This window comes from Sinocyclocheilus anshuiensis, unplaced genomic scaffold (genome assembly GCF_001515605.1).
Source record: "Sinocyclocheilus anshuiensis isolate Anshui unplaced genomic scaffold, SAMN03320099.WGS_v1.1 scaffold86, whole genome shotgun sequence".
Taxonomy (NCBI): Eukaryota; Metazoa; Chordata; class Actinopteri; order Cypriniformes; family Cyprinidae; genus Sinocyclocheilus; species Sinocyclocheilus anshuiensis.
Window position 1 is genome coordinate 3842308 of NW_015547662.1, and position 19433 is coordinate 3861740.

Genomic DNA, 19433 nt, shown 5'->3' on the forward strand with positions numbered 1-19433 from the left:
GTTATCCTGGGTCTCATGTTGGATACATCAGATTCTGTTGCATATAAACATGAGGTTCAGAACTCTGTTCAGTGGTGCGACAAGCATTCTCTCATCATCAACACTAAGAAAACAGTGGAGATGGTGTTTGATCCCAAATCCATTGGAGACCACTTACCAGTGGCCATCAATGACCAGAACATAGTCCAGGTTGATTCCTACAGATATCTGGGCATACACATTGATAATAAGCTGACATGGAGTGTCCAGGTAGAAAACATCTGTACTAAGGTTCAACAGCGACTACACTTTTTACGTAGGCTGAGGGTCTTTGGTGTTAACCAGAGAGTGTTGCTTCTCTTCTATCATGCTGTAATTGAGAGCCTTCTGCGGTATGGCATCTCTGCCTGGTTTGGCAATCTCAGTGTACAGCTGAAAGCACAGATTACACGGTTAACACAGAGAGCCATGAAAATCATGGGAGTTAAGCAGCATCCCACACTTCAGGCTGTCTTTGCTGAAACCATTATCAGACAGGCCCGGAAAATTATTTCAGATCCCACCCATGTCCTCCACCCTGAATATCAGCTTCTTCCCTCAGGAAGACGCTTTAGACTTCCCCAGTGTAGGCTTAACCGCTTTAAGAATTCCTTCGTCCCTCTATCCATCAAAGCTTTAAATGACAAGTCAGTCAGAGGTTTGCCCCCATAACGGTGTTTTAATTGTAACGATAACGATATTCATGTATATATTTTTTTTTTTATTGAATCTTATTATTATGACGATTACAGGTGTGTTGTATGATGTAATGTGCAACTGGTTGGTTGATAGCAGTTTGTGTATGTGTTACTTATCTAAGCAGCAGTCACTGGATTGTATGTGTCCAAGACAATTTTCCTTTGGGACAATAAAAGTCTATCTAATCTAATACACGCACTGAACCCTTTTTATATTTAACATGAATATATTCTTCTTTTATATTTAATATAAGCACATGCTTTATGAATGCAATTTAAATTAATTGTTTGCTTCGTTGTAGATCGAAACGGTGTCCATTATTTTGTCAGTGAAGTTGTTGTAATCTATATAATCAGTGGTGTTATTATTCTAGATTTTGTCATGTAATCTGTCCTTTACTGTTTTTGATCACCACAGGCGTGTTTTGCATCTCTTGTCAGTCAAGACTATGTGAATGGAACAGACCAGGAAGAAATTAGGACTGGTAATTTCTCAGCTGTGTCCTCATGCTGTGATATCAGATAGTAATAGCAGGGAATGTTGATAAATACTTCATAATTAACATATTCATATATACCATATACTCTAAACTGCTTCAAAAAATATCATGATATTACAGTAATTCATTTTGTTGAGTTATTGGAATCAAAGGTTTTTTGCAGATGTTTTACCACTCCATAAATCTGAAAATACTGTTAAAAGCCAGAAGAAAAAAAAAAATCACGTTTTAGTAGTAGAATGTTATATAAATGAGGCAAATAATATACAAACAAATTTCTCTGTAAAAACCTTAAGAATATAGACAGGAATAAACCAGGAAAGCTTGGTATATGTAAATGCTACTGAAGTGGAGGTTTCTAGCGTAGTACATGAGGCAAAACTCGTTTCAGATAAAGTTTCTTTTAAAGTGTTGTAAATGAAATCTACAGACACAAATAGATAGTGTAATTTGGATGTTTTTTTCCACCAGTCTGAAAGACATATTATAAAAGTAAAATAGCCCAAAATCTCGAAATTGACCATTGCATGTAAAACAGTGGCTTTACTTGTAATGTCTCACCTTCATTTTGCATGTTGTGTATTTCAGGGGTTGATCAGTGTATACAGAAGTTTCTGGATGTAGCCAGACAGACTGAATGTTTCTTCCTTCAGAAAAGACTGCAGCTGTCTGTACAGAAACCAGAACAGGTGGAAAAAGAGGTAACCCCATATTTTTGCAGCATTGTTTAAAATCCAACCATACATTATTTAAACCAACACCACTTACATAAACCTTTTAAAACATTTGCAGTTCCATTCTAACATTTGAAACATACAGTATACTGTAGTATAAACTATATATACTGTGATATAATGTGACCCTGGAGCACAAAAGCAGTCTTAAGTCGCTGGGGTATATTTGTAGCAATAGCCAAAAATACATTGTATGGGTCAAAATTATAGATTTTTCTTTTATGCCAAAAATCATTAGGATATTAAGTAAAGATCATGTTCCATGAAGATATTTTGTACATTTCCTACCGTAAATATATAAAAACTTAATTTTTGATTAGTAATATGCATTGCTAAGAACTTAATTTGAACAACTTTAAAGGTGATTTTCTCAATATTTAGATTTTTTTGCACCCTCAGATTCCAGATTTGTCCTATCCTAACAAACCATACATCAATGGAAAGCTTATTTATTCAGCTTTCATATGATGCCTAAATCTCAATTTTGAAAAATTGACACTTAAGACTGGTTTTGTGGTCCAAGGTCATATATGCTGTTCTGTGTTTCAGGATGCATCAGAACTGAAGAATGAACTCCAAAGGAAGGAGATGTTGATTCAGAAACATCTTACCAAGATCCATCATTGGCAGCAGGTGTTGGAGGACATCAACGTCCAGCACAAGAAGCCCACAGAACTGCCACAGGGTCCACTGGCCTTCCTGGAACAGGCCTCAGCCAACCTCCCTGCTCCCATGAAACCAAACTGAAGCATGTACAGAGATCCAGAACACTATTCAGACTGTGTTCCAGGGGCCACTCTCTCTCTCTCTGCCCAGCAAACTGTACAATAAGCCTTTGTTGTGGACTCTTGTCAGTGATGATTTTGTAATGTACATCCACGATGTGCTTCAAGAGGTGCTAAAAGACGTTACTTCCACTTCTCTCTCATTAGGAACTTGTAGGTCTGCCAGAAGGAGGTCATTTTGAAGAACTTGAGGGTCTTTGACAATTAGTCATAAGCATACTTAAAACTCATTTTGTTAGGTAGGAAATGTGATGACAAATTAATCACATTTTTCACATTTCAAGTATAGATGTTCATAGAGCTACAGTGACCAGAAAGGGCTTCAGTTAGAGAGAATTAAGTGGAATAAAAAAAGATTTTTTTTCCACATTATTCATATTTTATTAAAACACCTTTTGTAAAGTTTAAAATAAACATGTTTTGTTGAAAATTAGTACATTCAGATTTATTTTAAAGTTCTCTTTGGTCTTCCTTTGTCTCCTGGCATGGCAGTCCAGCACTGTATCTCCCTTACTTTTATCTTCTCCCTTTATAACATGTTGTATGAACACAGCAAACGTTTTCAATTATTTTCCAACTACCCACAAATCCATTAACTTTGCATTTGTAATTTTATTTCCCTTTTAGTAAAGTTAAAAGTCAAATCAACAAATACAATCTAAGGCTTCTGACACAATTTGGCAACAATAAAAACCTATCAGCAATCCATTGATCAATAAATGCATGAAACCTCTAAAGAACACACCAAAATGACATTATAATTTCATGACTTTCATTACAAAATCAAAAGAAAGGAAAAAAAATAAATTACATAACATACTTAGAGATTATATACAAGAAAACAAAGCCTACTCTTAAAACCATGAACATTTTTGCATGGTGACATTCACAACATTTATTTGTATTGTTATATATTTACATACAATTTATTGTACTGTAATATTGTAATGCAGTATCATTGCAAATGTAAAATGAAGGTAAAATGTGCAAAACTCATGAAAATGTCATGCAAAATCTTTTTTAAATGGTTTTAAAATAGGCTTCATTGTCTTATATATATATAAAAAACAAACATTAATTACATGTGCAAACATACAGTGAAATGAGGTCCATTATAGTGTAAACATTACTTTTTTTAAAAGTATGTTAGTGCAAATACAACACAAATATAGTGAATTGTGTTCCCAATAACATTAACATAACATCTGTGCTTATATTGCTAAAACATTTCAGTATCTTATCTATTTTAGGACCATATCCCTCCCTGATATAAACTATATTGTTTCACTTCAGTATGTTCAGCTGCATGATAAATCTTTTTCATTTGCAGTATTCAAACTATTTAAAACAGCAGAAGTGATTTTAAAGAAAAACTTGTGTTAACTCAACCTAAGTTTTTTTTCTTCACATTTCTTGCCGTTGTCTAAAAATAGGGTTAAATCTTTGAAAATGCGGTCAATAATGCACAGATAGAACAAGACAGAAAGCAACGATGAGGACAATGTAATTTCGCCAACCCTGAGGGAGAGAGAGGAGGAGATGAAGAGTTCAATACAAAAAGGTAAAAACAATAGACAGCAGGAACACAACTCATACACACACGAGTTTACCTTCACTTCTTTGAACACTACAACACCCCAAAGAGCTGCAATCAATCCAGGAACCTGGAATGAACCAAATGCACATTATTGGAAAACATATGTGGAAAGTACATAAAGACATGCATTCTTTTGAGATCTGCCACTCACTGTGGTGATAATAGGGAAGCTCACTACAGCACTGAGGTAATTGTTGGCCAGGAACCAGCAGCACGTGGCTACACCCCACATGATACCAGAAAGGAATCCTACAAGGTAAAAATGTCATTCTATACAATACATCGGGTATACACAGGTATGTGGAAGAAAGATAAACAATTCTAAAGGAAATGTGAATTACAGGAGTAGTTCAGCCAAAAAAAAATTGCTGAAAATGTGCTCACTCTCAGGCCATTCAAGATGTAGATGAGTTTGTTTCTTCATCAGAACAGATTTGGAGAAATGTAGCATTCCATCACTTGCTCACCAATGGATCCTCTGCAGTGAATGGGTGCCGTCAGAATGAGAGTCCAAACAGCTGATAAAAACATCACAATAATCCACACCACTCCAGTCCATCAGTTAACATCTCGTTCAGTGAAAAGCTGCATGTTTGTAAGAAACAAATCCATCATTAAAATGTTTTTTAACTTCAAACCACGACTGGAGTCGTGTGGATTACTGTGAAGTTTTTATCAGCTGTTTGGACTCTCATTCTGACGGCACCCATTCACTGCAGAGCATCCATTGGTGAGCAAGTGATGCAATGCTACATTTCTCCAAATCTGTTCTGATGAAGAAACAAACTCATCTACATCTTGGGTGGCCTGAGCGTCAGTATATTTTCCAGCAAATTTTTAATTTTTGGGTGAACTGTTCCTTTAAATTGAAGTGATGGTGTTACCTGGCAGCACTGCTTTAGGAAAAACTTGAGGTTTGTTTTTTTTTGATGGCACAGTACAGGACAAAATACACTGTACTAGTGAGGAAAATTCCACTATATTGTGCAAAGACGTAATCCAGATCTACGTACAAACACAGAAAATACATAGTTCATATTTAAGAATTCAACCAATGTTTATAATGAGGTAATCTCGATTTACCAAACTGGCTAGCCCCACTGTACTGGCTGTCTGGATCAGATGCATGGTTTTTAATGTACAGAACTGGAACAAATGATGTTCTGTACAGCAGTCCAGCGACAACAGCCAGAAACGTTCCACTGCAACATTTATAAACGTATTTAAAAATGCATTTTTCTGTTAGATACAGTATGCGGATACTTGTATATTTTAATTATTTTATTGTGGTTCATACTATATGCTAGTATTACAAAAACATTTACTCATAAAAAGGTTGATTTGTTTGATGTTGTGTTACTGTTAAACATTGATGCTGATGGTGTATGATGAATTAAATTATTCATCTATATTCACATATTATGTATGTAAAGTGTTAGGAAAGTGTGTAACGGGTCACGTAAGTGTGATGTGTACATACACAAGACGTTTGGTGCGTGGTGTTAATGCATCCACCCAGGAATCATCTGTTGCTACCACAAAGTCAGAGTTCACAGTCTTCGGATAAAATTGATATTATTCATTATTCTGGAATATTCGAACATGAAATATTCAAGAATGTACAGAGCTTCTAAAGGAACATGGTAATGGAAAAAGTATATTTAAATGCTTTTCTGTTCCTCTGAGAAACATTTTGCTAGCTCTCAATTTTGCGTTCTGAGGAACTTTGCGTTCGCTGATGAACAGTTTTATGGGCAAATGCAAAGTTTCTCAGGGGAACGCAAAAAGTAATTTAGACCTCTGAGAAACTTCACAAAGAAACACAGTTTTTCAGCAGGACAAAAAAGCATTGAAAATTTATTTTTCCTTTCATCTCATTTTTTTTTTACCCCATCACCATGTCCAAAAAAAAACGATGGCACTGTAAACATACAAAAATGAAGGAAATAAAAAGGGTGGAGGAAAAAGAAGAGAACAGACATTATTTAAAATAATGAGACTTACAAGTAACATCACGTTCTGAAATTTAAAAAAATTAATAAAAAAATAAATAATAATAATAATAATATGAATGCATGCACATTTACCTAAGTAAACAAAGACCTGCTCCACAGAAGTTCAGTACTGGTTTGGAAACAGTCTCAGCACCAATACCAAACCAACCAAACCTAAAATCAGCAGCAAGAATCAATGTGTGTGTGTTTATGCTGCTAATAACTGGATTCTGAAATGAGATTTTGCTTACCGTGAGCTGGCCCAACCCAAAAACAGATTAAATGAAGCCCATATAAGAAGACCAAGACCAAGCCCAATAGTCTTTACGATAGGAAAGTTATATTACCTAGAGCAAAAACACACAAACATCAGACAGAATTTCACACTGTATCCTCAGTAAATATAAATGAGAAAGTCTTTCAAGAATAGATGTGATAATTGCTGGTGTATTTACTATTTTTGTCAAGCAGTAATTATCAAATTATATTGACATATTAAGTAATTAGATGTTACCAGTAGCCCAGATTGCTCCTCCCAGCATAACAAGAGGCCAAAACTTTGGACTATGTAGAATGATGTTCACCAGGAGGGAGACTGTCCATATAGCAGCACACAGATTCCATTTGAAAAACATGCCTGCACATATACACAGTAGCGTGAACTGAAAATGAATGAAATATTATTAGCAAACTTCCTCTCTTTAGTGTGCTTTCAAAGCAGGATATGATTTATTGAACACTGATTTATTTTATGTCCTCTGCAAAGGACATGAAGACTCAAATTTCCCATAATTTTGGGTAATAATTGTTTCCAAAATGAATGAACAAATAAATAAATGTGAATACATAAAAAAAAAAGATATATATACACACATATACATATATATTTTTTATTTTTTGACTGAAAACATTTTCAAGTTATTATTCTAACAACCTTTTTTTCTGGACCCCCAGAGTCCTTAGAATCAACACTGAATACAATTCTACAGTATTTTGGCATGCATTCATGTGTTACTTGACAATATAGCTAATACAATAACAACATTTGGATTAGGGCTGCACGATTATGACAAATCATAATTGTCGATTATTCCCTTGAAATTGTAATTGCGATTATTAATTACGATTATCCCAGTTTACACTGAATGATGTTTATACCATTTTTTAATGCAACTGCATGCCGCATTTTTATATGAAAATAAACGTTTAGTGCTTTTCTATAGTATTAAGCCTCAAATGTCAAGTCAAGTCAAGTCACCTTTATTTATATAGCGCTTTTAACAATCAAAAAAATAAAAATAAATTCAGTCACCATTAACTCCAGTTTTCAAACCTGTATATGACTTCCCATGGAACACAAAAAGAGATAATTAAAAATAAATAAATAAATAAATTCAGTCACCATTTACTCCAGTTTTCAAACCTGTATATGACTTCCCATGGAACACAAAAAGAGATAATTAGAGAATGACTGCCTCAGTTACCATTCACTGTCACTGCATCACCTTTCCATACAGAGAAAGCAAATGGTGACTGAGACTTCTGCAGCTGCCTATATCTTGTAGTGTTGCACAGAAGAAATAAAGTCATACGGATGATGAGAGCGGCCACGCGAGGATTCATCTTAAAGACACACGCAACAGCATTCAAACAATTAACAGATGTCGATAAAAGCTACTTTTAGGCGGAGATCCGAGCGAGAGCTGCTCATTGAAATGAATAAGTGTGACTTTACTTCCGTGTCTGCTGACAGGCATGATCACATGATTGTTAAAAGACACATCTTGGGCACGCGACGCGTGTGATGAACCACGTGTGTTTGAAAATGATAACGGAGCGGAGCATTGTAAACATTGTAAACAACAAATGCTAGACCAGGGGTGCCCAAACTCGGTCCTGGAGGGCCGGTGTCCTGCAGAGTTTAGCTCCAACTTGCCTCAACACACCTGCCTTCAAGTTTCTAGTATGCCTAGTAAGAGCTTGATTAGCTGGTTCAGGTGTGTTTAATTGGGGTTGGAGCTAAACTCTTCAGGACACCGGCCCTCCAGGACCTGTGCTAGACTGTCTTCCGTTTGTTTTTTCAGTGTCAGGTAAGGTCCTATGATTTTATGAATGAACAGCTCATTTTAAAATCCTCCAGGTCTACCTACATTTGTTATGACATCTGTTTGGAACAATGCACATGATAACTGTACAATAAGTAAATCCACTTCACCAGCTATTTACTCTTGAATAGTGATGCGAGCTAAAACGGAAGTTCAAAGACAGAATTCTAAAGATGGCTGCACGCTTGTTTCTCTGGCACAGAAAGTCTATAGACCACTTTCATTATTGATTGCTATCAGGATGTTAAGACACTTTCAACCAGTATAACAACAAATGTTTGCCCTAAAAAAGTGCCTATCCTACAGCCTTGCTTGCCTGTCACCAACCTTATCTGTGCATAATCACCACTACTGCTCGCTGCTCTCAACAGTCGCCTTCGCAAACATTGTTCACTGCTGCAAACTACTAACTCATAGGCCTACTTTTACGCATCAACAGCATCATAATCCTAGATTCATTCTCTTTTATTTTTTGAGCCTGTCTCCAGCCTCACTCTAGCACTGATAGTGCTTGTAAAACAGCACTGATGCTCACATTTGGAATTAGGGGACACACAAATTGTGCAGATCAGGGCCACTTTTAGAAAATGCATGGTGGCCAGGCAGGGGCTAGTGAATAAAATGACCTGGTAATAGAAATCCATACTTGATTTTAGTACCTGCTTTATTTCAGAATTTGTAAGTTTCAGAGTGATTTTTGTTGTTGTTGTTCACAATGTCATGTCAGAAATAATCTGTATCAGCCTTGTCCTTTCAGCTGTCTCTTAAAGGGGTCGTGAACTGCCTTTCTTTTTTTTTTTTGACCCAGAAATTGTCATTGTTTACTTTGGTGAATCTTCAAAACACAAAATAAGATATTTTTAATGAAACCTGAGAGGTTTCTGTCCCTAAATTGAAAGTCCAATTGAAAGGGTCATAAATACATGATTGAAGAGAGCTGATCGCTTTATATCATGAACAGATTTATTTACATCTGAACAATGATCAACACACATTTGTGTTTCTAAGATGAAGTTATTTGAAATTACATGAGGGTGAGTAAATGACAGAATTTTCATTTATGAGTGAAGTATCCCTTATCTCTAAGGTACTGTAAACATTTTTTAAAATACAAAAATATCCCTACTATCTGACAGATATCCCTGAAATAGGTGTCCTAAGAAATCGGAACAAAGAATCAAAGGGGTGACCCACACTGTTTTATCAGAAATCACATTGTGTGTGTTCAGGTTTCCTGAAGAGTTTTGTTTTTTTAAAGCAGTGGCTGCAAGTGACAGTTGCACAGCCAAACACCACTCAGTGCTTTAAAGTCAAATTATTTTACAATTCATTTTTTTAAACATTATTTTAGAATATTTCCATTAATCTTCATTTAAAGTGGTCAGACGACAAACACAATTCACAACTAATCATGGCCACAAACAGCTTCCACCATAAAAATGAATGAGTGCATCATTAGCCTTACATGAAAACATTGATTATTTGATGGGCCAAGGGAATGTCTATAGCAGAGTCCTCGAGGGCCACTGTCCTGCAAACTTTATCTCCAACCCTAATCAAACACACCTGAACCAGCTAATTAAGCTGTTCAGGATTATTAGTAAGCTACAGGCAGGTGAGTTTGATCAAGGTTGGAGCAAAACTCTACAGGACAGTAGCCCTCCAGGACCAGGGTTGAGAACCCCTGGTCTATAGGATCCCAGTTCAGCAATTACAGTTAATAATGTTAGGCTTTTGGATGTTGTATGGTCACTGGATGAGAGTTAAAGCACTCAGCTGAAAGAGCCTCTAATCAACTAAACTGAAGGGGAATTTCAAATCACTCAGTAAATATGCCTCAATATACAGGCCAGTCATTCCTTTCTATGTGAACTGAAAAAAAGATGACACCGTCATAAAAAAAGATAAAGAAAGAAAACAATTTGTTATGCATGTTAGGAGGAGACAAGAAATGGAAGGATTTGCAAACTTTTCTAGATTTTAGTCTTCAGTAGTGGAGTGAGACATATGTTCACATGCACTACTGTTGGTCAATCCTAATAAATCCAATTTGATTTCAGATTCTAAAAAGTATTCTTTGTATGTACCCTAACTTTGCAAATGCAATTAACATATTTGTTTGCATGTGTATTCCGAACAAAACTCTGTTTTGGCTATAGGCTGAGCTGGAGGTGGTGTTCTTTCATTCAGGCCAAGATCTGTGCAGTCTCATGGGATTGTAAGGCTGGAATGAGAAGTAGAGCTGTGTGTCAGTGCTGCAAAGGTAGAAAAAACAATGTACCTGGATGTTTGGTCTCAGCTTTGCTGTGTATATAGAGAAGAGGATTGGGCCCAGCACTAAACCCAGAGGTACCCCATTAAATACCGTATACGAAATAACAAATAAAAACAATGAAAGTACAAAGAAAGCATGTGCAATCATGAACACAACCATGATTACAAACTGAGACCTGTCTGTGCTTCGTTAATTGATTTGACACTGAGCGTTAATTGGCTGCAACAGAATCAACCATGTTTGGCTACTGGAGAATACTGATTTCTTATTGGCTGATAAAGCTAATAAGGAACTAGACACAGCAAGAGGAAACTCAACTGCTGAGCTGCAGATGCTAGGTCAGTCTGTTTGTCTGAGAGCCTTGCCTAAAAAGAGACTAAAAGAGACTGTGTGTGTTTATGTGTGTGTCCCAGAACAATAACATGGTAGCAACTGAACATCAGGCAATTGGCACTGGTCTTCACTAAGAAATCAATAAGAAAGCACAAACACATTTTGGCAATTTTCCTCTCCCAAGTGTTTCCAACACTTAACCAAGTGTTAGAAACACTTGGTTAAAATACCATAGCTTGTTTATGAGTACATGGAAGCGCAACACTAATGTGTCCCCAGTACATACTGAACAGGGCCACATCTGTTCCTGTGCTACTGAGTTGCTCAAAGCACATTAGCCCTGAATAAATCAACAAACCTTTTTATTGGCTCAGAGCTCTTTCAGTGCACAACTCACCATCGGTAAAAGGCAGTGAAAGAAAGACAGCTATTTGTATATCCACTATACCTTGAGATAATGATCTGAACAGGGTCCAAAATAATGTTTTTGCCACATCTGCCAGTGGTAGGTGAATTGAGAATACCAGTAATTTCGTACTGACCATGAAAATGTATTTTAAATTATTTAATTTATTTTGTATTTTGCATTTTTATTCAAAATACATTTTTTCAAAATGGATTTAGCTTTTTTCCAGGTCATCGAGTTGCAGCAGTCGCTGCATTTCTGTTAAGCTGCACCTGTCACAAAAACATGACGACACAGATTTTGTTGCTCACCGTTTCGTTTTGGTAGCTTAATGTGAGGAATATTCCATGTGTTTCCACATGTTCTGTAAGAAAAAAAACAGGCATCCTAGACAAGCTGTTTCAACATTTTCATCTTGTTAATTTTGGACCCAAGAATTTATGAATGTGAATTTATGAGTGAATAGCTGAAATGCTTGTCAACCCCCTCCTGCAGCATTTTTCTCCTTCCCATGAAACAGAGTAAAACAAAATATCAGAGGATTCTCAGACTCTGTTTATTCCAAAAGATTCCAAAAAATAAAGCAATCAGTCCACATTCCATTAAGAAAAACATCCTTAATTTCATCCCATGGCAGACTTTCCAACTGAAATGAAGCTAGTGATGACAAGTCCATTTGTGTCTGTATGTGAGAGACAGCTTGGTATGACGGTCATAGGTTCCCAAACGTGCTCCCAAATGCACAATATGAGCAATCCTCTTGTGTGCATTTGTGCGAACTGGTGTATCAACTAAGAATTTAAGTTTTACACATGAATGGTTTCTATTTACATGTACAGTACATATACATATAAAACTAATGAACAAGATTTCAGTTACACGTCATGGCATAGAAAAGGGTGATCAGCTTATACTTTATCAATATAACTATCTGTAATAATCATCTCCATCTCTTAGTCTTCAGAGCATAACTGGACTACATAAATTAAAATCCGAGTTAACTAATAGTGATATAATCATTGCTTTTATAAAACAAACATAACGAAAGGTTATCATGCTTTTCACAGTTAAAACTGCATATCGTAGTGCATCTTATTAAAAGTACAATGCATTTGATATGAAAAACAAAACAAAACAAAATCAAAAAAGCCAAATATGACATAAATAACAAACCCCCAATTATAGGGTGCTAATTTTCAGTCTTTACATTTCCCCAAACAGAGACGATTTTAATGAATGCATCTGAAATGCCTTGACATATTTTGGCACACACCAATATTTGGCATTTTGGGGGATTGTAATATATTAAGTTATATATATATATACAGATCCATCTTAATCAATATAACACTTTCAATATACCATCTAAATTGTGTAATGCAGAAGGTAAAATATTCTTCAATTTTTTGTCTTTTTTTAATTAAAAGAAAGAATTAGAAAACTACTGGTTGCATCGCCCATAAGCAAGAAAAAACAGATCCGAACACAGTGATCCAAAAAATTAACATCACAACAAATCAAACCAGTGAGGAGGAGAAACAGAACTACTCAAATTATTTAGTTTTTTTCTTTAAGTCAAGCATTTGCATGGTAACATTAACATCAAATGAACAAAAGTGTAATTATATACATAATTTATTATACATATCTCATATAATAAGAAATTATTCTAGACAAACTTTTTTTTTAATATATATATATATATATATATATATATATATATATATATGTCATGTAGGTTGAGTAAACAAAATCACATTTGATGCAGATGTTTCGTGTGCTTGAGTTCTTGAGAATCAGAGATTCCAAAAACACGCTGCTATGGAAACAGGTGTGGAGATGTGTAACGTTGTTCCTCAGTGCAGCATTGCAATGTCATCACTTACAATGTGAAAAACATCTATGAAAACTGAAGTGGGGCAAGTGTGTGAATATATGAGCAAAATTAGGTCATTTTATATGTGCGTATTCAAGTGTGTGACAAAACGAGAACTTGGAAATGCAGTTATGTAAAATGCACACAACAAGGAACATTATAGGACTGTGGCTACACAAGGTTTGTGAAGTTATCTGCATATGTACACACAGCATTGTGCCTGTATACTTTTTTATGTGTCTGTCAGCATGTTTTTTGCAAATGTTGGTTGTATACATCACCGCTGGTCAAAATATGATTGCACTGAACAGTAAACATATGTGTTAATGTTTCTATGCATGTATGGATCTGACATCCTGTGTGTAGGTGTTGTGATTCATTGTATATGGAATAATTAACTATTATTATGTATGTATATATAGTGTCTATGTGTGTAAGAATATGTACACGTGTTTGGATGTGTATTAAAGTGGGTACAGCATGCTTGCACCAGTGTGTGTGTGTGTGTGTGTAAGGCACTCAGGACAGCTCGCTCACACTCACAGGCATTGCCATGCCAGGTCTCAGGTACGGCACAGCATGGACGGCTTTAGAGAAGTCTGGAGTCAGCACTCGCCCGTTCTCTCCTGTATTGCCCGTTATAGACAACCTGGCCTTACTGCGCATAGCATCTGTGAACGTCATCTGTTACCAAACACACACCCACACAAACAGAATGTAGAAATGCACAGCGATTCACACCCAAATTCACACACATGGAGACAGAAAGAGAAAAAACAAAACATTTGTTAATGTTTTACAGTGCATATATTTTTAGAAATACAGATTATATTATATATACATATTTAACATCTGTACATAACTGTAGATGTTTATGAAGAGCAGATGGGGTGGAGAATGATTGACAGCTAATGGGTCTCGCTCAAAGATGGCGGAGCTTTATATCAAAAGCAAGTGATGCAGCCAATCCACAAACAACCACAATGATGATAAACAAGCGGAAAATTAGGTCAAATTCATTTCTCTAGGAACCATACATCTTTTATTTCCAGCCATACATTTTATTCTCCCTCTGTTCATCCTTTGTTTACCTTTACCTCATTTCTTTAATCTTCAATCTTGATCACATAAGATGTGCGTGTAGTCACAATTTAACAAAACTGTACAGTCAAGCAACTGCTTGTGTGATGCTGTATTTTTAAAGAGATCCCATCATGAAAAAAAAAAGTTTTTCATCTTTTGATATATGAAACTATGTGAAGTTTGAGAACTGAAAACTTCCTTGTAAATCTGTCGCAGTGTAATGTAGACTTTGCAAAAAGGCTGTTATGAATGATGGGCATTTTTGTTTTTCACAAACATTTTTTCGTAAAATAACATACTGAATCAGTCACAGTAAGACCAGAAACATTCTTTAATTAAATAGGGTCCATTTAGATTTTATGTTGGAAAAAAGGCCCCATTTAATTCTCAGAGAGTTAGAAAGAGAGACGGAAAACTAAATTACGGGCTGAAATTAAAGGGATAGTTCACCCAACTACGATATCACCCAAATTTTGATACGAACCCTTTAAATCTTTGACAAATGCATGTCAGCGTGATGCCTGGAGAATCGTGCAGTGGCGATGAAGCGTTTGGCATACGATAAAAAAATGACAAAAGAACAGTGAACAAACGACAAAAATAAAGCCTCTGCCGTTCCTACCCCACTAGATCTTAACACTCTCCAGCCCATAAACGTTGTACCCTTCCTTATAAGTAGCAAAATTCTGAGAATTCTGCGAGGAAGAGGAGGGATTTAGAGCCTGAGTCTTGGCAACCTTCATGCGTTTGGCCTCCGCGCGAGACTTGTAGCAGAACTCCACCAGAGCGACCAGCATGGCCAACCCGAGGCCACCCACCAGGATGTAGAAGATGCCCGCAACATTACTCAGGCTGAGGGCGCTAGTCTTCTCCTGCAAGGGGTTGAAGATCAAAAGTCAAAGATAAGGGAGAGAAAGGATGACAGTATGCCAATACTACTGATTATCACTGTATATTTGACAGACTACGACTTTAAAGGTAATTGCGCTACAAAAACAGTACAGTATTAAGTGTGTATATGTGAGTGTCTAGTAACAGTAAAATACATAGACGGCTACAAAAGTACAACAGGACAATACGGTGCAGTGTGTGCACATAAAGAAGGAAAAAAGACGCCACCTACAGAATTGCAATTAAAGACAGCTGAAGTAAAAGGCAAATATACAAACAACATTTACAGCATTGGTGAGGGAGAAGGAGAGACCGCATGGCAAAGAGAAAGAGAGATAGGAGGGAGAAAGAGAGAGTGTAAGAAAGATAAAAAATAAAATGGAACAGGACAAGTTTTCAATAAAGCACATAGAAATACAAAGGAGCACAAGGAAATTCTGAGCCTATACACAGGAATGAGTATGCGTGTTTGTGCATGAGAGAAATGTGGATCAAGTACGCATTTATATGTATATAAAATGAGTCTTGGCTATGTGTCTCTCACATGCATTACTGTGTGTTTATATCACATCCCTGTTTGTATAGGCATCATTGATTATATACACAGGTCAGGTTCTGATTCATGCGGTGGTAAATCTGTGTAGGGACTTGCTTTCAAACACACACACACACACACACACACACACACACACACACACACACACGCTCCCTGCAGTGACTGACCTTACTTCCAGAGTCCTTGGCTCCACATTCTCCCTTATCGTACCACCATTTGTTTTTCAGCTTGTCTAAGATGCCTTGCTCACTGAGTTTCAATACTGCAAGGTTTACTGGCGTTCTTCGCGTATGGGAAATAACATAAATAACATTACCAATGTTATTTTATGTTATTGTCAGTAACATTTGCACTCGCTAACAGCGCTGGTAATGATTCAGCCCTGAGCGTGGTGGCGATCGGCAGTCTGCGCTCCATTTGGCAGTCGGCAAACGCGGCTTTGCCATGCCAGATGTGCACAGACTCATCGCCGCGAGCAGGAAGCAGAAACAGAGCCTGCAAATGAGCCGTGTACCTCTGGGAATGTCTTTTTTTAGGTAGTCTAGATTTCTTTTTGGAGCAGATGTGTCTTTCTGAAAGCTCTAGTTGACCAACCGATGGCATATTCAAATTTGTAGGTGCCTCAGCTTGTTTCCTGGGACCACTGGTAGTGCTTCCTGCTCATTTGCATTTTGTTCATTTCATTTTTTTACCCATAAGCCCCAAGCACGGGTCTGACCTTTGACTCCCCGCCTCCGCTGCCGCACTCTCCTTTGTCGTACCACCATTTGTTTTTCAATTTATCCAGAAGCCCCTGCTCGTTCAGTTTTAGCACTGCAAGGTTTACCGCGTTTCTTAAACAAACGATAAAACATACTTGTCAGACAGCATGAGGGGGCGGGGCTGCAATGGGCCACGCCCCCCATAAGTTGCATAGAATGAATGGAACATTGGGTTAGACAATCCATCAATCAATCAATCAAATCAACCAACCAATCAAAATGACGTTAAACGACCCATTAAAATATAAGGTGGTCGAGCTTTAAGAGTTCTTTTTAAACTCAAACTCTTGAGGCAGGAGGCTAGAACAGAGGAGGATCAGCAATAGTATCAGTTATTTCACAATCGCACATACAGATCCTCAAATAAGTTAGCAGAAAACACTAAGCGTTGAGGCAAACAAATCTGGTTAGAAGTATCAAGAGTGACAGCATGCATAGTTCAAACAGTGCATCATCAAATGCATTCATATTCAAGTTACTGTGTTTTCCGTCTCTGAAGCATTCAAAATACAAGTGCCCAATCACATGCATTGATTCATTACTCATTATCAATAAATAGCTTTTGTCATAACACAGTCTGGTTGCAAGAGGCCATTGCTTCAGTCATTAAAAACAGACATGCATTCAATAAAACAGATACTAGTGGCAAACATGAGTAGAATGGGTCATACTAACTACAAAACAAGCGTTTTAGAACTTTGGTAGTAAGTGTATAGCTTCAGTTTTTCATTACTACACTATGCTTTGCTTAAAGAGGGTAGAAAGCTATTTGTGAGCAGAAGTAGTTTAACGTTTGCCAATGTTTGCTTCATTGAACACATGGCAGTTGATTATCAGCAAAACAGGTGAAAAAAAGGCTTCAGAACTTGTAGACTACTGGATAAAACACATCTGAAACCTTCAAGAGCAGACCTGTTAATTCTTGGAAAAGAGTCACATGAACTAATCTATTATGTTTAGGGCTGTCAAAATTGGAACGATAACAAGCAATTAATTAAATTGTCTAATGCCATTAACACATTTTTCACTTACCAGCAAACCTGAACCAACAAAATTATTGACAGGGAGAGAGCGTTTCAACTTAATCGCCATTCCCATTACTCATTTTAGAGATCCACCAATAATCGGTTTTACCGATATTTTTTCCAATATGTTTTTCCAATATATGGGTTTTGCAATTCGTATCCACTGATAAATGAAGGGAGCTTTTCAGTAGGAACAATTTATGAGTGGAATTCCAAAAAATAGCTGCTTACAGCACTGTTAGTTATCAAGCTCAACAAGTATAAAATATCACATTTAAGATTAAGTCCATAAAGTATGTGAAAACTGTTACATTATTTAATTATTGCAAATGCACATATAGCAACGGATTACCAAACTCTATACTTACAACTTCTTAAAAAAGGAATTGAATGCATAAACGTGATTATGAAATTATCCGCAATCAAATATTTTCATCTGACAGCCCTAATAATTTTTATATAATCTTAATTCATTGTGCATTTTATTATGGCGCTCACTCACTTCCTATTAAAATCTTAAAACTTAACCTGTTATTAAGCTTATGTTAAAATAATTACCTGTTTGTCTGAGACTACATTTTACTCCATTTTCTACGCCATCATTCGCAGAGAGCACTGGTTGCTAGGTAACCGGCTTGTCAGCTGTCAGCTGGGCTTTTTAAAGCCCTCACTATCGCTGCAGTTGCCTTGGTAACTCTCTACACTGCTGTTTTTGCCTACGCTACCGCTCATCCCTATACTCAGCACTGCTATTACCTAGTTTACCTCATTTTAAAGGGGGACCCCCGGCCTACATCAGGGTAGGTGGGATACTATAACAACATGGGCCATATTGTTATACTACTCCACCCACCTTAAAGCAGATCCCTTGGGTGTAGCGATGCCGTAGCCTTTAGAGTCAAGGTTTCCTCCGACCTTCATGGTGTCACAGGGCTTGCGCTGCTCGATGTATTCATTCATAGTGGACTCCAGAAGGTAAGCATATTTGCCTTTGGATTTTCGGACACGCAAAACACCTTCCACCGTGTTTTTAACAAACACAGAAGGCTCTGCACTCTTCATGTACTGCCACATCTTGTCAAAGAGAGCAATCTTAGATCTCTGGTTAAAGTGAAGACACAAAGATAGAGAGAAAAAAAGGAGACATTTAGATTCGGGGTAGTGAGGACATGATGGTCAGCAATATTAACGTTTTAATTCTAGACATGAATATCAAGAATAGGTCTATGACATGTCATTTTATGCCTGCATCTAGTAATTTATTAAAATAAATTAAAAATGCAATTCAATTCAGCACCTCAATGATGAACAAGTGTTTAAAAATTTAATTAAAGTTAATTTTGATTTTATGGGGGATACAGTCAAAAAATATAATGAAAAAAGGGCTTCATTAAAAATATAAAATTCTTAAAAGAAAAACTTTATTAAAGGAATAGTTCACCCAAAAATGAACATTTGCTTTCAATTTACTCATCCTCATTCTTGTTTGTTCATCAGAACAGATTTGGAGAAATTTAGCATTGCATCACTTGCTCACCAAGGGAGCCACTACAGTGAATGGGTGCCGTCAGAATGAGAGTCTAATTATGGACTTGTATTTTGGCCATAAGCGACGGTTCAAAGTTAAAACACCTTTATGATGGATTTGTTTCTTACAAACATGCAGCTTTTCACTGAACAAGATGTTAACTGATGGACTGGAGTGGTGTGGATTATTGTGATGTTTTTATCAGCTGTTTGGACTCTCATTCTGACGGCACCCATTCACTGCAGAGGATCCATTGCTGAGCAAGTGA

General features: G+C 36.7%; 2 protein-coding genes, 1 long non-coding RNA gene and 1 pseudogene across 6 annotated transcripts in view; 1 reads left to right on the top strand and 3 right to left on the bottom strand.

Annotated features, from left to right (window-relative positions):
- LOC107702388 (mediator of RNA polymerase II transcription subunit 28-like) overlaps positions 1 to 3132 on the top strand; it is a 17416-nt gene extending 14284 nt beyond the window's left edge. The window contains exon 4 of the mRNA XM_016504693.1: positions 2500 to 3132. Within this exon, the coding sequence (XP_016360179.1) occupies positions 2500 to 2697 (198 nt within the window). The 3' untranslated portion in view covers positions 2698 to 3132. The remainder of the gene's footprint in view (positions 1 to 2499) is intronic.
- A 684-nt stretch (positions 3133 to 3816) lies between these two features.
- On the bottom strand, positions 3817 to 6226 carry LOC107702284 (transmembrane protein 144-like; annotated as a pseudogene).
- Positions 6227 to 6601: 375 nt separating this feature from the next.
- LOC107702296 (uncharacterized) lies at positions 6602 to 10794 on the bottom strand. Its single transcript, XR_001635742.1, has 3 exons — positions 10713 to 10794; positions 6841 to 6988; positions 6602 to 6673 (listed from the first exon to the last, which is right to left on the bottom strand). It is a non-coding gene; the product is annotated as an uncharacterized LOC107702296 (long non-coding RNA).
- Positions 10795 to 13558: 2764 nt separating this feature from the next.
- Positions 13559 to 19433, bottom strand: part of LOC107702389 (glutamate receptor 2-like) — a 26046-nt gene continuing 20171 nt past the window's right edge. The window contains exons 13-16 of one of the 4 annotated variants that reach the window (XM_016504695.1): positions 18491 to 18738; positions 16019 to 16133; positions 15142 to 15276; positions 13559 to 14005 (exon numbers count right to left, since the gene is read on the bottom strand). In XM_016504695.1, coding sequence (XP_016360181.1) covers positions 13841 to 14005; positions 15142 to 15276; positions 16019 to 16133; positions 18491 to 18738 — 663 coding nt within the window. In that variant the 3' untranslated portion in view covers positions 13559 to 13840. Of the gene's footprint in view, positions 14006 to 15026; positions 15277 to 16018; positions 16134 to 16569; positions 16685 to 18490; positions 18739 to 19433 lie in introns of all 4 variants that reach the window. The other 3 variants (XM_016504694.1, XM_016504697.1, XM_016504696.1) reach the window with 3 other exon arrangements.